This window comes from Zonotrichia albicollis, chromosome 5, assembly GCF_047830755.1.
Source record: "Zonotrichia albicollis isolate bZonAlb1 chromosome 5, bZonAlb1.hap1, whole genome shotgun sequence".
In the NCBI taxonomy this organism is placed as follows: Eukaryota; Metazoa; Chordata; class Aves; order Passeriformes; family Passerellidae; genus Zonotrichia; species Zonotrichia albicollis.
Window position 1 is genome coordinate 6,153,212 of NC_133823.1, and position 19,700 is coordinate 6,172,911.

At 54.6% G+C, this 19,700-nt stretch overlaps 1 protein-coding gene across 5 annotated transcripts; it reads left to right on the forward strand.

The window, feature by feature from the left end:
* The first annotated feature begins 592 nt into the window (after positions 1-592).
* On the forward strand, positions 593-19,436 carry LOC102073146 (protein O-GlcNAcase). 5 transcript variants are annotated; one of them, XM_074540579.1, is made up of 17 exons: positions 593-1,150; positions 3,480-3,531; positions 6,038-6,135; positions 7,449-7,579; positions 8,459-8,630; positions 9,595-9,693; positions 10,691-10,975; positions 11,058-11,180; positions 11,575-13,049; positions 13,795-13,969; positions 15,098-15,154; positions 15,989-16,074; positions 16,316-16,420; positions 17,579-17,670; positions 18,098-18,290; positions 18,360-18,531; positions 18,740-19,436. In XM_074540579.1, exons 1-17 carry the CDS (start codon positions 1,111-1,113, stop codon positions 18,874-18,876), a joined length of 3,492 nt encoding a protein of 1,163 aa, XP_074396680.1. In that variant the 5' UTR covers positions 593-1,110; the 3' UTR covers positions 18,877-19,436. The 5 variants fall into 5 exon arrangements, with proteins under 5 accessions (XP_074396680.1, XP_074396681.1, XP_074396683.1 ...); XM_074540580.1 differs by having other exon boundaries at positions 7,523-7,575; XM_074540582.1 differs by having other exon boundaries at positions 6,038-6,131.
* Positions 19,437-19,700: the final 264 nt, after the last annotated feature.

Genomic DNA, 19,700 nt, shown 5'->3' on the forward strand with positions numbered 1-19,700 from the left:
GAAAGATCAGACCACAAACCCGGGCAGGATAATGACATCAGTGCTCTGAAACTGATGTCAGTGATCTGGAACAGAACAGACCCAGTGCTCTGAGAAGGAACAGAATGACGTGGTGGTGTCAGACAGCCCGGCCCGTGTGTAGGCTGGGCTCTACAGGGACCACGTCTGCCGGTGGGACAGACACAACCGCGGGCCAGACGAGCTCAGGGGGCACAAGGCAAACAGCCTGGCACAGCTGAGCCACCTGCAGGGCACACGGGCCGGCCCGGTGGCACGGAGCTGGCATCAGAATGTGCCAGGGCAGGTGCCAGCTCGGTGGTGAGCACAGGGAGATGATCACATCCACCCCTCGGGATCAGCTCTGGGGCTGTGGGCTCCCGGGGAGCTTTGGAGGCGGGAGAAGGAATTGTTGCACCGGGAGGACCCCGCGGTTGGGGACATTGGGCACCGGGGCTGCCCTGGGCACCGGGCGGGGCCCCGGTAACCGGGAGCGGCAGGGGCTCAACCATCGCCTCCCAGGGGCTCCGCAGGGATTTTGGGGATCCCCACCGGCTCCGCCCCCCGGCCCCACCCGCGGAGCCGCCCCCTGCGCTGCGGCGAGCGCGGCCCGGGGGGGACGGGCGGTGGAGCCGCCCCTGCGCTGAGCTCTGCGCGCATCCTTCCGTCCCCTCCCGTCAGCGCTGCATCCCCCAGCGAACATTCCATCCCTCGCGCATCCCCCAGCGAACATTCCATCCCCTCCGAGCATCCTTCCGTCCCCTCCCGCGAGCTCTGCATCCCACAGCAAACATTCCATCCCCTCCCGCGCATCCTTCCATCCCCCTGCGCACCTGCCATCCCCTCCCGCGCATCCTTCCGCGCACTCCTTCAACCCCCGCTCCCTCTCCATCCATTCCCCAAGCACTCCTCTGCTCCTCCGCGCATCTCTCCGAGCATCCCTCCGCGCATTCCTCCATCCCTCTGCTCACTCCTCCACTCTCCGCGCACTTCTCTGTCCCTCCTCCATCACTCCGTCCCTCCGAGCACTCCTCCGCATATTCCTCCATCCCTCCTCCATCCGTCCCCGCACCCTGCGCCCATCCCCGGCCGCCGGTGCCGCTCCTGCGGGGGATGGCGGAGCGGCCGCGCTTCCTCTGCGGCGTGGTGGAAGGTAGGTCTGTCCCTGCGGGGCCGCTGCCCGGCCCGCCCGGGCGTTCCCCCGAAGGGAAGCGGGGTCGGGAAGGGCCCCAGGCTGAGGGGGAGGTGGGAATGGGGTCCTTGCACAGAGCCCCATCTCTGCCAGGGGGCTGCACCAGCACTCCCCAGCTCACCCTGCAGCCACCCCAGCACAGCCAGAGGGGCTCAGGGAGCCTCTGCTCGGCCCCAGGGCTCCACACGGGGCTCTTGGCTGCCCTGGAGCCAGGGGCGCTTCCCTGTGTGCCCACCCTGCCCATGGGGCAGCCGTGCCCAGAGCTGGCCAGGGAAAGCTCTGTGTTCTCCCTGCCCACATGCCCAGCTCCCTGGGGAGGTGGCAGATCCCTCTGCCCTCCTGCTGGCAGCACAGCACCCCTGGGACGGGCACTGCCCTCTGCCCCACCTGAGGGAGCAGCAGCACCGTGCAAATGGATGGAAAACAAACAGGAAATGCAGGGGTGGGGAGGCTGGCATGATTCAGACGTGAATCACTGGTGTAGTAGAGCTGACCTGGGAAGGAGGACAGGGATGATGCTGGCAAATCCATTCCAGGAGAACTCCAGGAGAACTCCAAGGAGGCTGAGTGGCCTCCTTGGCAGCCCACGTGCTGTGGAAGTGTCACTTGCAGGGGCCATACAGGGACCTCACTGGGATCTCAAAATAGCAAATTATTTACCCCAGAAATAACTTTTTTTGGGTGAAATGTTTGCAGGGATTCTTGAGTTGCCACAAATTTGGCCCCGTTCATGGTGAGGGATGGACAGCGAAGTGATTTTATATTATTTCAAAATATATGGAATAACCATGTAGGTGTTGAGGCAGGTAGAAAATGTGTCTGCAGAGAGAGGACAGATGGAGAGTGGGTGTTGCTGTGGTGCCAACCCCCTCAGCATTGCCCAGGGCTGCTGCAGGGTGGGCTCCTGCCCAAGGGAGCCAAGGGAATGAGGGCAGGTGAGCTCTGGGACACTGATTTGGGAAATGCAGGTGACACTGGCCTCATGGAGAGCTGGCCCTTCCTCCCAGCTTGATGGAGTCAGTGCAACCTGCCCCTGTGCACCACCCACTTTTGGGAATGCTGTCACTTCCCAGTATCTGCTGCCCTTGGCCCTGACTGCTGGAAACTGCAGTGATTGATTCAGAAGTTGCCCACAATGCAGAGAGAAAGCAGGGAGATGCCTTGATGGCCAATTCTCATCACTGTCCAAGACATAATGGATTTTCTGTGGGACTTCACCTTGCATCTGCCAGATCTTGAAGAGAATTTAAGTGGCTGAAGGTTCTCTTGCTAAATCTCAGCTCTGTGCTGGGACTCTGACAGGTTCCCTTTAACCTCCACTTTGAGGAGCTGTCAAATCTGCATTTCTCCAAACCCATTTATCAGCCTGTCCCAGGGGAAGGGGCTTGTGTTCCTCTGGATGTCCTTTCTCCCTGGCTTTGCAGGCAGCTCTGCACCTCCCAGATTTTCTTATATGCAGAAATAGGAAGGGCCCTTCCCTGGAAGTGATCCCAAAGGCAGAATGGGTGCTGCAAGTCTGGAATTCAGGGATAGACCAGAGAAACTCCTGAGGCACTTTCCAAAAACTGCAATGTTGGGAAAGATGAAAGTTTGACAAAAAAGTCTCACAGATATGTGTGTTTAGCAGAAAGAGTTTTAAATGTAGAGTCTGATGAAGGAATAGAGATGGAAGCAAGTTTTGATATAGAAGAAAAGAATTGTGAGCCAGTCTCACTGGATAACCAAGGAGGCAAAGGTTGTGTTAGTTAGAAGGGGTTTTTATGGCTCAGAGCAAAGGATAAACCCACCCCAAACAAGAAGATGTTTTTACCAAGCAGAAGGAGAGCACAGGCAAACAAGGCAGCAAATGTTGCAAGTAGAAAAAAGGTCTCAGAATTTTCTACTGCAAGAAAACTGAAAACCAACTTCTAGCTTAAACTGTAATGCACTGACTTTTAGTGATTGGAGAACAGTAACATGAATATGGTAATTACAGTAGTTATGATAGGCTAGAGATAAAAGTTAAGGTCTAGATTGGTTCTACTGTATGAAGATGCTCAGCAAAGAAAAGTCTATCATGCATTGTAACAAAAAAAAAATAAAATATAACGTGACCAAAAGAAAAGTCTATAATGCATTGTAACCTAAACTCAGGGTCTCCAGGCCTGCCTGCAGCTGGAGCTGACAGCTGTAGGCACAGCTCTGTCACCCATGACCCTGGATGGAATAAATTGCATTTTGGAGAGCTGGAGTCCCACATCCCTCGTTCAGGCTCTTACTGCATTTTGCCTTTTTTCCCTCCCTTTTCCAGGTTTCTATGGGAGACCCTGGTCAATGGATCAGAGGAAACTTCTCTTTCAATGGCAAGTATCCTGAATTTTCCTCTCTGAAGGTGGGGGTGGCAGCCAAGGGACCTCATTATTGCAGTGTCCCCCTGTCCCGGCGCTCTCGGATGGACAGACGGACAAGGGGCCACCAGGTGGTGCTGGGGCTCCGCACATCCCTGCATGGGACATGATGCAGATGAGAAGACCAGAAATAGACAAAACACAGGCTAGAGTCTCATTTCTCCAGGATTAAAAGACAGGTCCTTCATGGGAATGATGAATTATTCTGCCATCTGATGATTAGGATTAGCAATTAGGACTCAGAGCTTGTCTGTACTAATGAAAGGAATGATAGAGAGGTGGCTTTACAAACAAACTGTGGGGCTGCAGGTAGATAAACCCAGATACTGGTATTTGAACAAAAAATATCAGTAAAAAGCAATAGGAGTAACCATCAATTCCATAGGGATTCCACTAATTGACACAGACTGTTGCTCACCCAAGGCCGTGCTAAATTTCTGGATTTGGAGGAAAAGAACAGAGACACAAAGAAAAAAAAATGGGAGGGGGGAATGACTGGTAGATAAACCCAAATATTGATATTTTGAAAAAGCAATAGGAGTAACCATCAATTCCATAGAAATTTCATTAATTGACACAGACTCACCCAAGGCTGTGCTAAATTCTGGGCTTGGAGAAAAAGAACAGAGACACAAAGAAAAAGAAGGAAGGGGAGGAATGCCTGCAGGTAGATAAACCCAGATACTGATATTTGAAAAAAAAAACATCAGTAAAAAGCAATAGGAGTAACTAAAATTCCATAGGAATTCTACTAATTGACACAGACTGTTGCTCACCCAAGGCCGTGCTAAATTCCTGGATTTGGTGAAAAAGAGCAGAGACAAAGAAAAAGAGGAGAGGGGGGAATGCACATTGGAAGCAGGGGGTCTGTATTAGGTGATACAGGAACTCTGCACCTTTCAAGCACCTCAACTAATAGGGAAAGAGAGAGGGAAATATGGCTGGGAAATTAATAAAAAGGAGGTGACAGTGTGGGCAGTGACAATGTAATTAAGGAGCAGAGGACAGAATTCTGAAGGGACAGAATTCACAGAATTCACAGAGTGACCAGGCTGGAAGAGACCTCCAAGATCATCCAATCCAACCCAGCCCCAAGACCTCAACTAAACCCTGGCACATCCAGGCTTTGTTAAACACACCCAGGGATGGGGACTCCACCACCTCCCCAGGCAGAACATTCCAGAACTTTATCACCCTTTCTGTAAAAAACTTTTCCCTGCTCTCCAACCTGTATTTCCCTTGGTGCAGCTCGAGGCTGTGTGCTCTGGCTGTGTCAGTGCTGCTGCAGACAGAGCCCAGCCCCAGGTGAGCACAGGCACCTTTCAGGAGCTGTGAGAGTGATGGGGGCAGCCCTGAATCTCCTTTTCTCCAGGCTGGGCACCCCCAGCTCCCTGAGATAGAGAAAATGGAAGGAAAACAAGCTGGGATGTTCTAAATTCTTCAGGAATGAAAAGTTTTTGCCTGGTGCTGCACTGGGATGTGTTCACTGTGGCACATGAGGGTGACATGCCTATTGGTATCTTATCTAGAAAGAAACAAAATAAGGAACTTTTATAATGAGATACCTGCAGTGCTTTCTACTCTGTTCACTGTGGGAAAATGTAAAACATTATTTGCTGAGGAGGACAAATAAAACCAAATTAATATATCAGATGGCTTCCATGCAGAAGTGCCAAAAGAGGGAGGGGTCTGCCCTCGCAGGGGGCACATCCTGCTGGTGTCTGACACAAACCTTAGTCTCAGAATCTCTTGCTGCTCAGAGTGACCCCAAGATGAGTTAGAAAGTCTTTCCCAGCCTGGTGGTCAAAGAAGGAGGCAGAACTCTTCATTTCTTGGTCTCAAGGTTGTTTATTGTTTCTTATCTATAAAATTCTTTCTGTTGACCTGCCAAGGTCTGTTCAGCAGGACAGACAGAGGCACTTTGCCTGCCTCTGGGGCAGTGTTATCTTTTTATACTAAAAACTACCTGTACATTATTTACCATAACTTCTCAATACCTATCACCTATCTTAGACAGTGAGCTTCTACTCTAAACCAATCCAAAAGTGCCACCATCACAGCAGAAGATGGAGGCCAAGAAGAAGAAGGAGAAAGGCTGGACACGCCCAGATCTCTCCATCTTGCCTCTTGAACCCCATTCTAAAAACCACAAAAATCTATTTTTCACCCCGTGATAAATTCACTATCATTCTACTTAAACTTTATTGGCTGGTAATTCTTCATATAACATTGGTAATTGTTTTTTCCAAGGGCTAAATCAAAGGCACAGGGGTCCTGGGCTCTGTGCCAAGGTCTCTGAGCCCCCTGGGCAGGGGCTGGAGCCCTCCAGGGCAGCCAGAGGAATTTCCTGGGTTCCCACATCAGAGCTCAGCACTGGAGCACTGGCTGAGCTCTCTGTCTCCCTGTGGCTGTGCAAAGAGCCCGTGGGGAGCCTGGCTGACTCCTTTCTCTCCCTGCCCAGGCTGCAGCAGCGGGGGCTGAACTGCTACATGTACGCACCCAAGGATGAGCTGAAGCACCGGCTGCTCTGGAGAGAGCCCTACACAGAGCATGAGGCAGGTACCGGCTCTGCTGGGCCCCTCAGGGGAAAGCATGGGCTGTGGCACAGCTGTTTCCATCCTGCCAGGACCTTGCCCATGCCAGGCAGGCCCCCAGACCTTGCCAAGGGCAAGAAGATTCCCAGAGTGTGCCCATCATGGGGAATTGCCTAAGGGAGCAGCCAGCCTCCCATGTGGGTCTCAGGCAATGTGCTTGAGCACAGCCAGGCCCACAGAGCCTTGCCAAAACTCCTCTGTGTCATAAGAGAGTGGGAATGGACCTCCTGGAGCCTCTCCCCTCCCAGGGACCTCAGCTCCTTCCTGGGGTTCACTCTCCCCCTACCCCTGCCCCTTCCATCCCTTGTCCTGCTCAGTCCTTTTTCTCTTTCCATCCCTTATTTCCCTCCATCCCTTGTCCTATTCCATCCCTTGCTCCTGCTCCATCCTTTGTCCCCCTCCATCCCTTATTCCCTTCCATCCCTTTTCCCCCTCCATTCCTTATTCCCCTGCATTTCTTGTCCTATTCCATCCCTTATTCCCCTTCATCCTTTGTCCCTCTCCACCCCTTATTCTCCTCCATTCCTTGTTCAATTTCATCCCTTGGTCCTGCTCTATCCTTTTTCCCTTCCATCCCTTATTCTCCTTCATCCTTTGTCCTCATCCATCCTTTATTCCCTTTATTCCCCTTCATCCCTTATGCCCCTCCATCCCTTGTTCCATTCCATCCCTTGGTCCTGCTCCATCTTTTTTTCCCCTCCATATCTTTTCCCCCTCCATCCCTTGTACCACCTATTCCTTGTCCTATTCCATCCCTTGTCCTGCTCCATCCTTTGTCTCCTTCCATCCCTTGTCCCCCTCCATTCCTTGTTACATTCCATCCCTTGGTCCTGCTCCATCCTTTTTCCCCTTCCATCCCTTATTCCCTTCCATCCCTTTTCCCTCTCCACCTTATCCCACTCCATCCCTTGTCCTATTCCACCCCTTATTCCCCTTCATCCCTTGTCCCATTCCATCCTTCATTCCCCTCCACCCCTTGTCCTCCTCCACCCCTTATTCCCCTCCATCTCTTGTTCCATTACATTCCTCAGTCCTGCTCCACCATTCTTTCCCCTCCACCCCTTATCCCCCTCCATCCTTTGTCCATCCCTTTTCTCTCTCCATTCCTTGTCCCCCTCCACCCCTTGTCCTGCTCTATCCTTCATCCCCTTCCATCCTTATTCCCCTCCATCTCTTACTCTCCTCCATCCTTTTCCCCCCTCCATCCCTCATCCCCCCACCCCATCCCTGTCCCCTGTCCCTCCCAGCTCTCACAGTTCCCCTGTGCTCTGTCCCCAGCCCGCATGCAATCTCTCATCGGGGCTGCCCAGGAACAGGGCATGGAGTTTATTTTCGCCATTTCTGCCGGCCAGGACATGGTGTTTTCCAGCACTGGGGATCGCCTCCTGCTGCAGCAAAAACTCAGGCAGGTACCGTGGGCCATTCCTTCATCCCACTGCTCCCAGGCCAGGGGCACACGTGCTATGTGTGCCCCCTGTGCCCACCCACCCATGCCCATGCGTGCCCATGTGTGACAGTGTTCACAGGGGTCTTAGGATGAGGGAAGAGAAGAGGATCTGACTCCATGTTTCAGAAGGCTGATTTATTATTTTATGATATATATTACATTAAAACTATACTAAAAGAATAGAAGAAAGGATTTCATCAGAAGGCTGGCTAAGAATAGAACAGGAAAGAATGATAAAGGCTTCTGTCTCAGACTCTTTGTCCAAGACAGCTGACTGTGATTGGCCATTAATTAGAAACAACCAACATGGGCCAATCACAGATGCACCTGTTGCATTCCACAGCAGCATATAACCATTGTTTACATTTTGTTCCTGAGGCCTCTCAGCTTCTCAGGAGGAAAAATCCTAAGGAAAGGATTTTTCATAAAAGATGTCTGTGACACCCCCTGCACCCACTCAGACGTGTTTATGGGTCCCCATGTGTGCCCCCTGTGCCCACCCCATAGGCTGCTATGGGGGTGTGAACCCTTCCTGCTGCTCTGGGCTGCCCAGTGGCCAGTGTGCTGTCCCTGTCACTGTGACAGAGAGCTGAGGGCTCCATGGGTGCAGGAGAAGGAGCAGCCAAGCCCCAGAAGCTGCTGGGCAGCGCTGAGGGTGGCACAGAGCCCTGGCTCCCCAGGGAGGGCACAGTGCTGCTGGCATGGTGGGGTGGCTCCATGTGCAGCTGCCACTCCCTTGGCAGGAGCTGCCCCGTGCTGTGCCATACCCAGATGCCCCTGTGGTGCCCCCTGAGGGTCTCTGCTGCCCGGGGGTCCCAGCAGCCCCTGTCTGTGCCCACAGGTGGCTGCCCTGGGGTGCCGCTCCTTCGCGCTGCTCTTCGACGACATCGACCCCTGCATGTGCCAGGCTGACAGAGATGTCTTCCCCTCCCTGGCACAGGCTCAGGCCTCTGTGGCCAACCAGGTGTACCAGGAGCTGGGCCAGCCCTCGGTCTTCCTCTTCTGCCCTACAGGTACTGCCTGCAGCCCCAGTGCCCAAAGTGGGGAGCCCCCTCACACTGGGGTGCCCTTGGGCTGCACCCCTGACCCTGCTGAGAGCTGAGTGCCCGGGCAGCCCCGCAGCTCTGCCTGGGCTCCTCACCCTTCCAGGGCAGCTCTGGCCATCCCAGGGCTAGACTAGGACTAGTCCATGATCCCAGCAGCCCTTCCCAACCTCCTCACCCTCCTAGTGGAGCTCTGACCACCTCAGGGCTAGACTAGGACTAGCCCATGATCCTGGTAGCCCATCCCAGCTTTCTCATCCTCCCAAGGGAGCTCTGCCCATCTCAGGACTAGGCTAGGGCTGGCCTATGATCCTGGCAGCTCCCACAGCTCTGCCTGGGCTCCTCACCCTTTCAGGGCAGCTCTGGACACGTCAGGACTAGCCCATGTTCCTGGCAGTCCCTCCCAGCCTCCTCACCCTCCCAGGGGAGCTCTGGCCACCTCAGGACTAGAGTGGGACTACCCATGATCCCAGCAGCCCATCCCAGCCTCCTCACCCTCCTAATGCAGCTCTGGCCATCTCAGAACTAGGCTAGGGCTGGCCCGTGATCCTGGCAGCTCCCACAGCTCTGCCTGGGCTTTTCACCCTACCAGGGCAGCTCTGGCCATCCCAGGGCTAGACTAGGACTAGTCCATGATCCCAGCAGCCCATCTCAGCCTCCTCACCCTCCTAATGGAGCTCTGACCGTCTCAGGACTAGCCCATGATCCTGGCAGCCCCCACAGCTCTCCCTGAGCTCCTCACCCTTCTAGTGGAGCTCTGACCACCTCAGGGCTAGACTAGGGCTAGCCCATGATCCTGGCAGCCCCCACAGCTCTCCCCGGGCTCCTCACCCTCCCAGGGGAGCTCTGTGGTGTCAGGACTAGTCCAGGATCCTGGCATTCCCTCTCCTCCTGTTCCCCAGCCCCCAGGGGATGTTCTGTGCTCTCTCCCCAGAGTATTGCAGCTCACTGTGCTCTCCCAGCCCCAGCCAGTCCTGCTACCTGCAGACCATTGGGCAGGAGCTGCTCCCAGGGATCGCTGTCATCTGGACAGGTGAGCATGGACCAGCTCTAGGGGTGGGGCTATAAAACAATATAATAGTAGTATATCGTATTATTAGTAATATAATATATAATTTTAAATTAATATAATAATATAATTACTATAATAATAATTAACAATTATTATAGATAATAATTATAATAAATAAATAGTAATTATATAAATGTAATATATAAGAATATAAATTTTCTATATTGTATATATTTAAATAAATACATTTTATATATACATATATTAATATTAAATATATATTATATATATTAATATATTTATATACATATTTAAATCTATATTATATATTTATAAATATAAATATAAATTTATAAATTATATAATTCTATTGTATAGTATATATTATTATATATTACATTATATTATTATAAATATAAAATATAAATATAATGTGATATATATTGTATGAATATAATTATAAATAAATCATGATTAATATAATGATAGTTATAATATAATAATTATAATATTATTAGTAGTAATATATAATACTATATATTACTTTATTATAATATATTATTAGACTAAGTTACATTACATCTAAACTGAATCTGCCAAGCACTCAAGTGCCCAGAATCTCAGCCTTCAGTCCTAACACACACACACCTGGCCCTGACAGGCCAAGGAAACAAAACCCGATCACTTTGGGTAAATAATCTTCATATTTCATTCTACTTTTGCACCAACACAGGCACAGCAAATAAGAATTGTTTTTCTTTCTCTGAGGTTCAGAGAATGTCAATTTTAGAAATGTTCTTGGGAAGAACTGTGCCTTGCTTTTCTCTGTGAGGAGAAATGTGGCTCCATGTGGCCACAGGCTGTCCTGGGAGAGCCACCAGCAGTGACAGTGACCCCGCTGTGGTGCCTCTCACTGGGGTGTGCAGGGCCTTGGGCTGGGGCTCTGCTCTCCTCACTGTGGTGACCACAACCTCATCTCCGTGTCCTTGTCCCTGCTTGTGTCTGTGCTGGAGCCCAGGCCCCAAGGTGGTGTCCCAGGAGCTGTCAGCTGAGCTGCTGGAGGAGGTGGAGGCTGTCCTGAGGCGCCCTCCCGTCATCTGGGACAACCTCTACGCCAACGACTACGACTGCAGACGAGTCTTCCTGGGCCCCTACATGGGCCGAGCTCCTGGCCTCATGGCCAGGCTCCAAGGCCTGCTCCTCAACCCCAACTGTGAGCTCCAGGCCAACTTCATCCCCATCCACACACTGGGCACCTGGTTTGGGAGCGAGCTGGGGAGCTGTGCCCACCCTGAGCACACAGGTACCTGGCACCGTGCCTAAGGCAGCTCTGTGCCTGCCCAGCCCTGCAGGGCTGCCCAGGCTGATGAGCTGCAGTTCCTCAGGAATGGAGGGAGCCCTGGGGGACAGCCAAGGAGCTCAGGATGGAAGCTACAGCCCACAGGAAGCCTTGGAACTGGCTCTGCATGACTGGGTGGCTGAGATAAACCAGCAGGCCTTGGAGCCAGGTAAACAGATTTGCATGAGCAGCAGCATCCCTCCATCCCTGGAGTGTTGGAGTGGGGGTTAGGAACTCCACCCTGCCCATCTGGAAGGTCTGGGGCTGGTGTGGCAGCAGGGCCATGCAGGCCATGGTGGGCAGCTGTGCTGTGCTGCCCCATGGGTACTCCTGCCACAGCCTGCAGAGGGTTTCCCTGGCTGGCACAAGAAGAGCCTGGGCCAGCTCTGGAGGAGGAGGTCAGCCAGGGGTGAGCTTGGTGTTTTGCAATGTTTGCCTCTGTAAAGCCACAGCCTCAGCCCAGCCCAGGATCCTGGCAGCTCAGGGGTGGAGGTCCCTGACACTGTCTTGCCCCATTTCCATGCAGGTGCCAAAGGAGCTTCCCTCTTGTTCCTTTCTGGCAGGAGGAAGGACCCCAGGACAGCCCAGTGTCAGCCTCAAGGGAGGACCAAAGCTGCAGTCTGGCACAGCAGGAGGACAGGAGGGCACCCCTGAGCCTCAGCCCCACAGCTCTGCTCCTGGTGGGGCAGACCAGCACAGCCCCGAGCCCTGCAGAGAGGCACCAGAGGAGGAGTGCAGGGAGGTGACCTCAGCCAGGACACCCCCTGGCCACCAGCAGAGCCCTACTGGGGACCAGCTCACCACCACAGGGAGCTGTGAGCCCCCCTCTGCTGTGCCCAGCATGGATGGGAATGCCCAGTCTGCAGGAACCACAGAGGCCACCAAGACCCTCCCCAGCCCTACCACGAGCTCCAGCAGTGGGGCCAACACCAGTCAGAACATCTCCCTGCCCACCAGGGATGCCAGGACAGGGGATGGCAGCCCTGTCCACTCTCCCAGCAGCACCCAGCCTGAGGCCATCAGGACTGATGTGCCCCAGACACCCCCAGGACCTGGGGATGGTGCCAGCCCTGGTGCCACAGCCCCACTGGCTGATGAGGTTGGTGCTGGGCCTGGTCCCATGGCACCAGTGACCCCAAAGGAGGCTGAATCTGGCCCCATGAGCCCCAAAGATGCCAGAACCAGCCCCACAGCAAAGATGACCCCAGAGGAGCCCAAGACCAGCCCCATGGCATCAGTGACCCCAAAAGAGGCTGAGTCTGGCCCCATGGCCCTCAAGGAGGTCAGGACCAGCCCCACATCCCAGGTGGCCCCAGAGGAGGCTGAATCTGGCCCCATGACTCCCAAGGAGGTCAGGACCAGCCCCACATCCCAGGTGATCCCAGAGGAGGCTGAATCTCATCCCATGACCCTTAATGAGGCCAGGACAAGCTCCACATCACAGGTAACCCCAAAGAAGGCTGAGTCTGGCCCCACAACCCCCAAGGAGGCTGGGTCTGGCCCCACATCCCAGGTGACCTCCAAGGAGGCTGTGTCTGGCCCCATGGCCTTCAAGGAGGCCAGGACCAGCCCCACATCCCAGGTCACCCCAGAGAAGGCCAGGACCAGCCCCACATCCCAGGTGACCCCAGAGGAAGCCAGGACAAGCCCCACTTCACAGGTGACCCCAGAAGAGGCTGGATCTGGCCCCATGACCCTCAAGGAGGCCAGAACCATCCCCACATCCCAGGTGATCCCAGAGGAGCCCAGGACCACCCTCACAGCACCAATGACCCCAGAAGAGGCCAAGCCTGACCCTATGGCACCAATGACCCCAAAGGAGGCCAGACCCCACCCCACAGCACCCCTGACCCCGGAGGAGGCCGTGCCCAGCCCCACATCACCTCTGACCCTGGAGGAGGTGCGGATGCTGGTGGAGCTCTTCTACCTGCCCTACCAGCACGGGGCTCTGGCACAGCAGCTCCTGGAGCACTTTCGGTGGCTGCGAGCCAACAGCCTCAGCGTGGGGATCCCAGACACAGCTCCTGATGCCTGTGGGGTAAGGCTGCTCTGGAAGGTGGCTGCCATGGCTGGGGTGTTGTGTTGGTTTGGAAAGCCAGGAGTCTGCTAAGGAAGGCAGGAGGTTCCCCTGAAATGGAGAATGCAAACCCTCCCCACCCCTCTGAATTGCTATAAATTTTAAATTAAGGGACTCTCGGGCAAAAAATATGGGAGCAGGAAATAACAGTTCTTTAATAGGGAAGAAAAAAAAAATGGCAAAATAATGCAGTACACTAGAACAACATTGACAAAGTCAGAACCTGACACCCTGTGGGTCAGGCTGTTGGTGGCAGTCCCATTGGAATTGTGGCTGCAGCCCTCCTGCAGTGTCAGGGCTGGTTCTGCTGGAGCAGGGGGGGCCTGCAGAGAAGGATGTATTCTTCCTCTGAAGATCCAGTGGATGAGACAGCTGCTGTTGCTCTGGGGAATCCCCGGAAAGCCGGGCTGGTGTCTCAAAACCTCTGGATTATATCTGGGTAGCAATGCTTGGCTCCTCCCTCTGGGCTCACATCTCCCAATGGGATGCTGCAGTTCTTATCAGCCATGCAGTGACATTCAATAGCTGTTATCAGCAGATGTCCCCTCCTGAGGGAGGAGGGATTGTGGTCACTCAAAGAGAGAGATAAGGCAAACTGCCCACTTGACAAAGATAACCTGCCATACAGAAGGTAATAGAAAACATCTTGCATTGCAGTGTGAAACAGGTGTCCCCCAGGTGTCTGACAGGCTCTGTGCGTCCCCAGGTTACGCAGTGGCGGGGCCGGGCTCGCTCCTTCCAGCGGCTCTGCGCCCGGACGTGCCGCCTGCACAGCCGCCTGGTCAGCACGGCCGGCAGGGCACTGCTCTACGATCTGCACCCCTACCTGTGGGACATCCGGAACCTGCTGCTGGCTGCCAGCGCCTTCGTCCTCTGGCTGGGTACGTGCCTGATGCCAGCCCCTGCCATTCCTGACAGCCCCTGCCAGCCCCATCACACCTATCCAAACCCAGCTGTGTCAGAGTATATTTGTAGGCAACCCCCAACAAATGATGAGGATTCCACCTTATCAGAAGGCTAATTAATTACTCTATTATACTATATTATTTCATAGTATATTACATTACATCTAAACTGAATCTGCCCAGCATCTCATGACTGTCACCCAAAAAAGCTTCATACCTTCTTGGTGTTTCTCATGGCTAGCTCCTCAGAGCACTGACTGTTTCTTCTTCACAAAATCACGAACTGACTCCAGTGCCCCTCTCAACCAGCCACTCCACTCTTTTATAGCACTTTTCTTGTCATGGGTTACAGCTGTAGCCTTTTAAAGTCCTAATCTTTGATAATTGGCCCAGCTGCAACTCCTTAAGGGTAAGATTACTTTCTACACTATCTTTATTTTCTTATATTCTATCTGCCTACACATGGCTGATGCCAGCCCTGCCATTCCTGCCAGCCCTGCTAGCCCCATCACACCTATCCAAACCTGGCCCTGTCAGAATAGAGTATTTGCAGGCAACCCCCAGTGAGGGGAGAGGAATGATGCATCTGACTCCATCTTATCAGAAGGCTAAATAATTACTTTATTATACTATATTATTCTATATTGCATTATATTGCATCTAAACTGAATCTGCCCACCACTCAACCCTGCACAGAATCTCGCGACTGTCACACAACAGTCCCAACACACACACACACCTGGCTGTGATAGGCCAAGGAAACAAAACACCATCACTCTGGGTAAACAATCTCCATATTGCATTCTACTTTGGCACAAATACAGGCACAGCAAATGAGATAAGAATATTCTTGGGAAGAAGTGTGCCTTGCTTTTCTCTGTGAGGAGAAATGTGGGGCTCCATCAGGGCGCCAGTACCCTGAAGCACTGGGGCACACCTGGTGCTTGCTCTCTTGCCCAAGAAGGAGGTGAAGGTGTCTGGGACCCAGCACAGAGATCTGGGGTTCTGGTAGTGCCAGGGTCCCCACTGGAGCTCACCTCCCCTTATATTGATATTTGATATTTTCTGCTGCTGACCCTTGTCCTGTGCTCACTTCCTTTGCAGATGGTCACCTCCTGTGCGACCCTGACCCCAAGGGCACCTGGGGGAGCTGCTTTGGCTGTAAGTATGGGCACTGCCCTGGCTCACCCACCTGCCAGGGGGTCTGGCTGCTGCCCCCCATCACCCCCAGCCCCACTCACCATCTGTGGCATTCACATTCTCTGAACAGAGAGAGATATGAAGAGAAAACAATTCTTAGCTCTGCTTGCTGCTCCTGCTGTTTTTGCACATGTGGAATGTGTTAGGGAGATTATTAACCTGAAGGGATTTGGTAATTGGATTCTGCTAAGAATTATTTTCTCTTCGTCTCTCTGTGCTTCTCCAGGAAAGGACCTGTGAGAGAGAATTATCTCTCTCTCTGTTCAGAGAATGTGAATGCCACAGCCATCAGGCTGCCCTTCCCCACACTCTGCCGGCAGGAATGGCCCTGGGAATGCTGCCAGGGAGGGAGCAGATCTTCACCATATCCCACAGCTATTTCTAGGATATGGTTCCTCAGCCCTTTTATCCCAAAGATGCTTTAGCTTGTGTGGAAAAAGGGTTCTGGAAGCAGCAATGCCCTGGGTGAGAGGTGGGGCTGTTTTTTGAATGCCTGTGCATCACTTTGTACAGTTTTCCTCTGGTTTGGGGCTCCCTGGTTGCTCTGGGGGCCTTGTGACCTCTTACAAAGCAAGAACTGTCACCAGGTGATGACCTGAGCAGGTCCCCAAGTTCAGTGTGAGAGGGAGCCATGCCTTGAGCCCCTTGCTTAGGGAAGCAGCACGCAGGGCACATTCTCACCACCCTGGGCTGCACAGCTGGGGAGCAGCTCCTTAGAGATCAGCAGAGGCTGATCTCCCCCTGCCCAGCAGCTTTTTGCTCACCTCAGTTGTGTCTGTGTCCTGCTGCTTCCAGGGTGCCAGAGCATCAGCGCCCCGATGCTGCTGGGGAGGGACGCCGAGCCCTGGGCGCGCCGTGGGGGCCTCTTTGGAGAGCTGCAGGTGAGAGTGGGGCCCTCTTTGAGAGCTGCAGGTGAGAGTGGGGCCCTCCCTCCCACTCTCTGGGGCTGAGGAGCCTTTGGGAAGTCACCATCCCAACCCTGCTGCTGAGCTGCTGCAAACAGAACTACCTCTGCACCTCAGCTGTGGTTCCTGGGGTTTCAGGAGTCTCAGAGCCGTTCTCCTGCTGCATCCAGGATGAGGTTTGGAGCCAGGATGAACTGATGGGCTGTATCTTTTCCAGGCATTGCTGCCCGTGGGGAACAGCTGTGACCTCTTCTACCATCCACCCCCGCTGTTCCCGTCCAGCCAGCTGTACCTGCTGCGCCCGCTGCTGCCCCTGGACAAGGTGGGAGCTGTGGCATGGAGGGGAATCCTGCCAGAGCCTTTGTGTGGTTTGTTCTGCCCATAAAATGATGAGTTACAGGCTCATCTGCTGCTGAGCTCCCAGTGTGGGGTGGGTCCCTCTGTCCAGCTTCGCTCAGAGCCAGCTGGTCCAGGGCACATTTTGGGGCAGATTTTGGGGCTGTTGTCAGCAGCATGTCAGACACTGGCTTGGAGAATGTGCTGTGGCCTCAGCAAACCCACCTCTCTGTGACAGGGGCCTGGGCAGAGCAGGAGAGGGAGCCCCCTCAGCCATGGATAAACCAGCACAGGGCAGGGTTGCCAGGTCATGGATGATCTCCAGAGCAGCCCCAGTGCTGATCTCCAGCACTGGATGTGAGCAGATGCCAGGAAAAATCCAGAACAGGACAAGCGTGGATGGCAACTTCCTGCAGCCTTCCCCAGTCTGCAGCTCTGGGCACTGCCAGAGCATGTGGGGATCCATCTCCAAATCCCTTCTTCAAACACCCATCCAGGTTAGGGGGTGATTCCCTGCTGGAGAGCAGCAGTTTATGTCAGCTGTGACCTGCTTGGTGCCAGCTCTTGATGGGACAGGGAGGCAAAGGGAGAATCTGGATATGGAGGGACAAAACATTAAAAGTTTTCCCATGTACCTGCAGTGAGCACCCCTGTCCCTCACCCTGCTCCTGTCCAGCTCAAGGAAAGGCTAGCACCACAAATCCAGCCAGCACAGACACGAGTGCAGCTCGTTTGCTCAGGCTGAACCTTGACAACAACAATGATGAGAGGAAGAACCAGCTGAGCCCATCAGCCCGTGGCAGGAACAGGCACAGCAGGACATGGCCCTGCCTCTGTTTTTGGGTGATCAGGGCAGCCTCCCCTTTCAGGAGCAAGGCTTTTATCAGAATGTTTGCAGCAGCAAACTCAACTGTGACCAGGACATTTGGGGATGTCCTGCTGTGCTCAGGCTCTCTGGAGCCCTGAGTTTCAGGGTTGTTTTTGGTGCTCCAGCAGCTGCTCTCAGGATTGCCTGACTGGAATGGCAATTTCTGGTTTGAAGGCTGTTTGTGCTGTGGCCACGAGCCCAAGGCCAGCAGAAGGTGGTGGTGGCACTGTGGCATGGCAGGTACAGCCAGGGCTGACATGGATCTGGCACTTCCAGGGAGAGCTTTACCGCATGTGCCGCGAGAGCCTGGACTGTGATCCCAAAGTGGCAGAGATCCTCGTGGCCCACCCGGATCTCCTCGGTGACAGGTGAGATGTGGCCCCTCTGAGGCTCCCTCCTGGACTTGGTGCGGGGCTGGGGAGTGAGGAGATGCCCTCTCTTGGTGTCCCTGTGGGGACCAACACTGCCCCATGGCTGGCAATGGCCTCACTGGGAGGGACAGGGAGGGACATCCCTGTCATGGCAGCCACCACTGTGGATGTCCTGGATGCTGGAGGCTGCAATGGCTCCCCTTGGTGAGGGGTCTCAGAGGGGTGGTCAGTGGGTTCTAGGTGTGCTGTCCAGCTGGGGAATGAAGAGGGAGGCTGCAATGGCTCCCTTTGGTGAGGAGTCTCAGAGGGGTGGTCAGTGGGTGCTGGATGTGGTGTCCAGCTGGGAAATAAAGAGGAAGGCTGCTCTGGAGGTTTCCCAGGTGCTCCAGGCTCAGCTCAGCCATGCTCCCCCTCTCCCTGGCAGGCTCCTGGGCAGTTTCCTCAGCCTGAGCCCTGAGTACACCTTTGTGCTGGAGGATGAGGATGGCCCCTGTGGCTACGCAGCCGGAGCACTCCACGCCGAAGGCTTCCTGCAGCAGCGAGACAGCAGCTGGCTGCCAGCCATCAGGCACAAGTACCCCCCAGAGCTGGGCACAGGGGGGGCAGCTCTGGGACAGGTGAGGGGACACCTGGAGCGAGGGTAGGAGAGGTGGAGGGGGTTCCCTCATTGTGCTTGTCTCCCGCAGGATGCCCTGGAGGAAGCAGTGCTCTTCTTCCACACAGAGCCCCTGGCAGTGCCCCAGCCCGTGCTGAGGCGTTTCCCCTCCCTGGTACAGCTGGGCACGGCCCCCCGTGTGCTGGATGTGGGAGCCAGTCGCAGCCTGGCCCTCTGCCTGCTGAGTGCACTCAGGGCCAATGGTGAGCATGACCTCTGAGTGCTGCCCTTCATCCGAGCGCTGGGAGCTGTCCCCTGCCAGTGCTCCCAGGCACTGTCCCCTCCCCTTGCACTGGGGACATGCGGGGCTGTGTCTCAGGGCATCACTCTGTGACAAAGGGGCAGGGGAGAGACTGATTCCCTGTCACTGTGTCCCCAGCCCCAGTGCCCTGACTTTCACCTTCCTTCCAGGCTCCCGGGGAGTGTTCTGCCAGGTCAGTGACTCCGACAGGCAGCAGCTGAGCTTCTACAGCAAGCTGGGCTTTGTGGCCCTGCCGGTGGCCTGGGGCAGCTCTCCCGGCTCTCAGCTCCTGGGACGACTCCTCTGATAACAGGGCACAGGGAGGCAGTGCCCCAGGCCAGGCTGAGCCCCCCATCCCACACAGCATCGGCCTGGGCAAGCGGGAGCAGAGGGGCACCTGGAGCAGGCCAGGTACACATGGGAGGGGACATGGGGGTGAGCAGGATGTCACTGGGGTGTGTGCAGGGCTGTGAGGTGCCTGGGTAGCAGAGAGCTATTTCTGCTGCTCAAGGGATTTGGTCACCTCTGTGCCACCCCAAATGTTTGCTGGGTACTCTGCAACTTTGCTGGGCATCCTCAGGCCTGCAGGAGCTTGTGAGCAGTGTTTGGGTTTGTGGTCCTGGGGCACAGCACGGTGCCTTAGTGCCACAGGAGTGTCCCTGTCATGCAGGCTGGGCTGCCCAGCTCTCTCCATGCCCTGTGGGCCTTAGACTGGGCAGCTGGTGCTGGGGCTGGCTCTCAGCACTGAGGACCTGCTGGTCTGTATGGACTGATCTGGTATGGGGTGTGGTGGGGCAGCCTCTATTTTTGTGCCTGGGGCCTGAAGGAAGCGCTGTCCTTGGCAATAAAGCGTTTGCTGGGCTCTCACCATGGCTCGTTTCTTGGGGGAAGGTGTTGGGGTGCCCGCACATCCCTGTCACACCCTCACATGCTCTCACACGTTTTGCACTGGCTGTTGCTGTGTCCCCTCAAACAAAGCAGCTCCCCACACGTCTCAGCAGCTCCCAGCCTCCAGCTACTGGCAGTGTGAGCTCACAGCCCCAGCCCTGTAGGGCTTTTCCTGCTTTTTTCGGGGGGTCTGGGGGCCACAGCCTGTCCAGGACAGGCAGGACGACCAAGGAAGGGGATCTG

What these genes read in the sequence shown, in the direction of transcription:
- LOC102073146 (XM_074540579.1), top strand. Translation starts at nt 1,111, where the DNA reads ATGGCGGAGCGGCCGCGCTTCCTCTGCGGCGTGGTGGAAG. An exon ending in CTACACAGAGCATGAGGCAG is followed by an intron (nt 6,136 to 7,448) that starts GTACCGGCTCTG and finishes CTCTGTCCCCAG; the next exon opens with CCCGCATGCAATCTCTCATC. An exon ending in GATCGCTGTCATCTGGACAG is followed by an intron (nt 9,694 to 10,690) that starts GTGAGCATGGAC and finishes GCTGGAGCCCAG; the next exon opens with GCCCCAAGGTGGTGTCCCAG.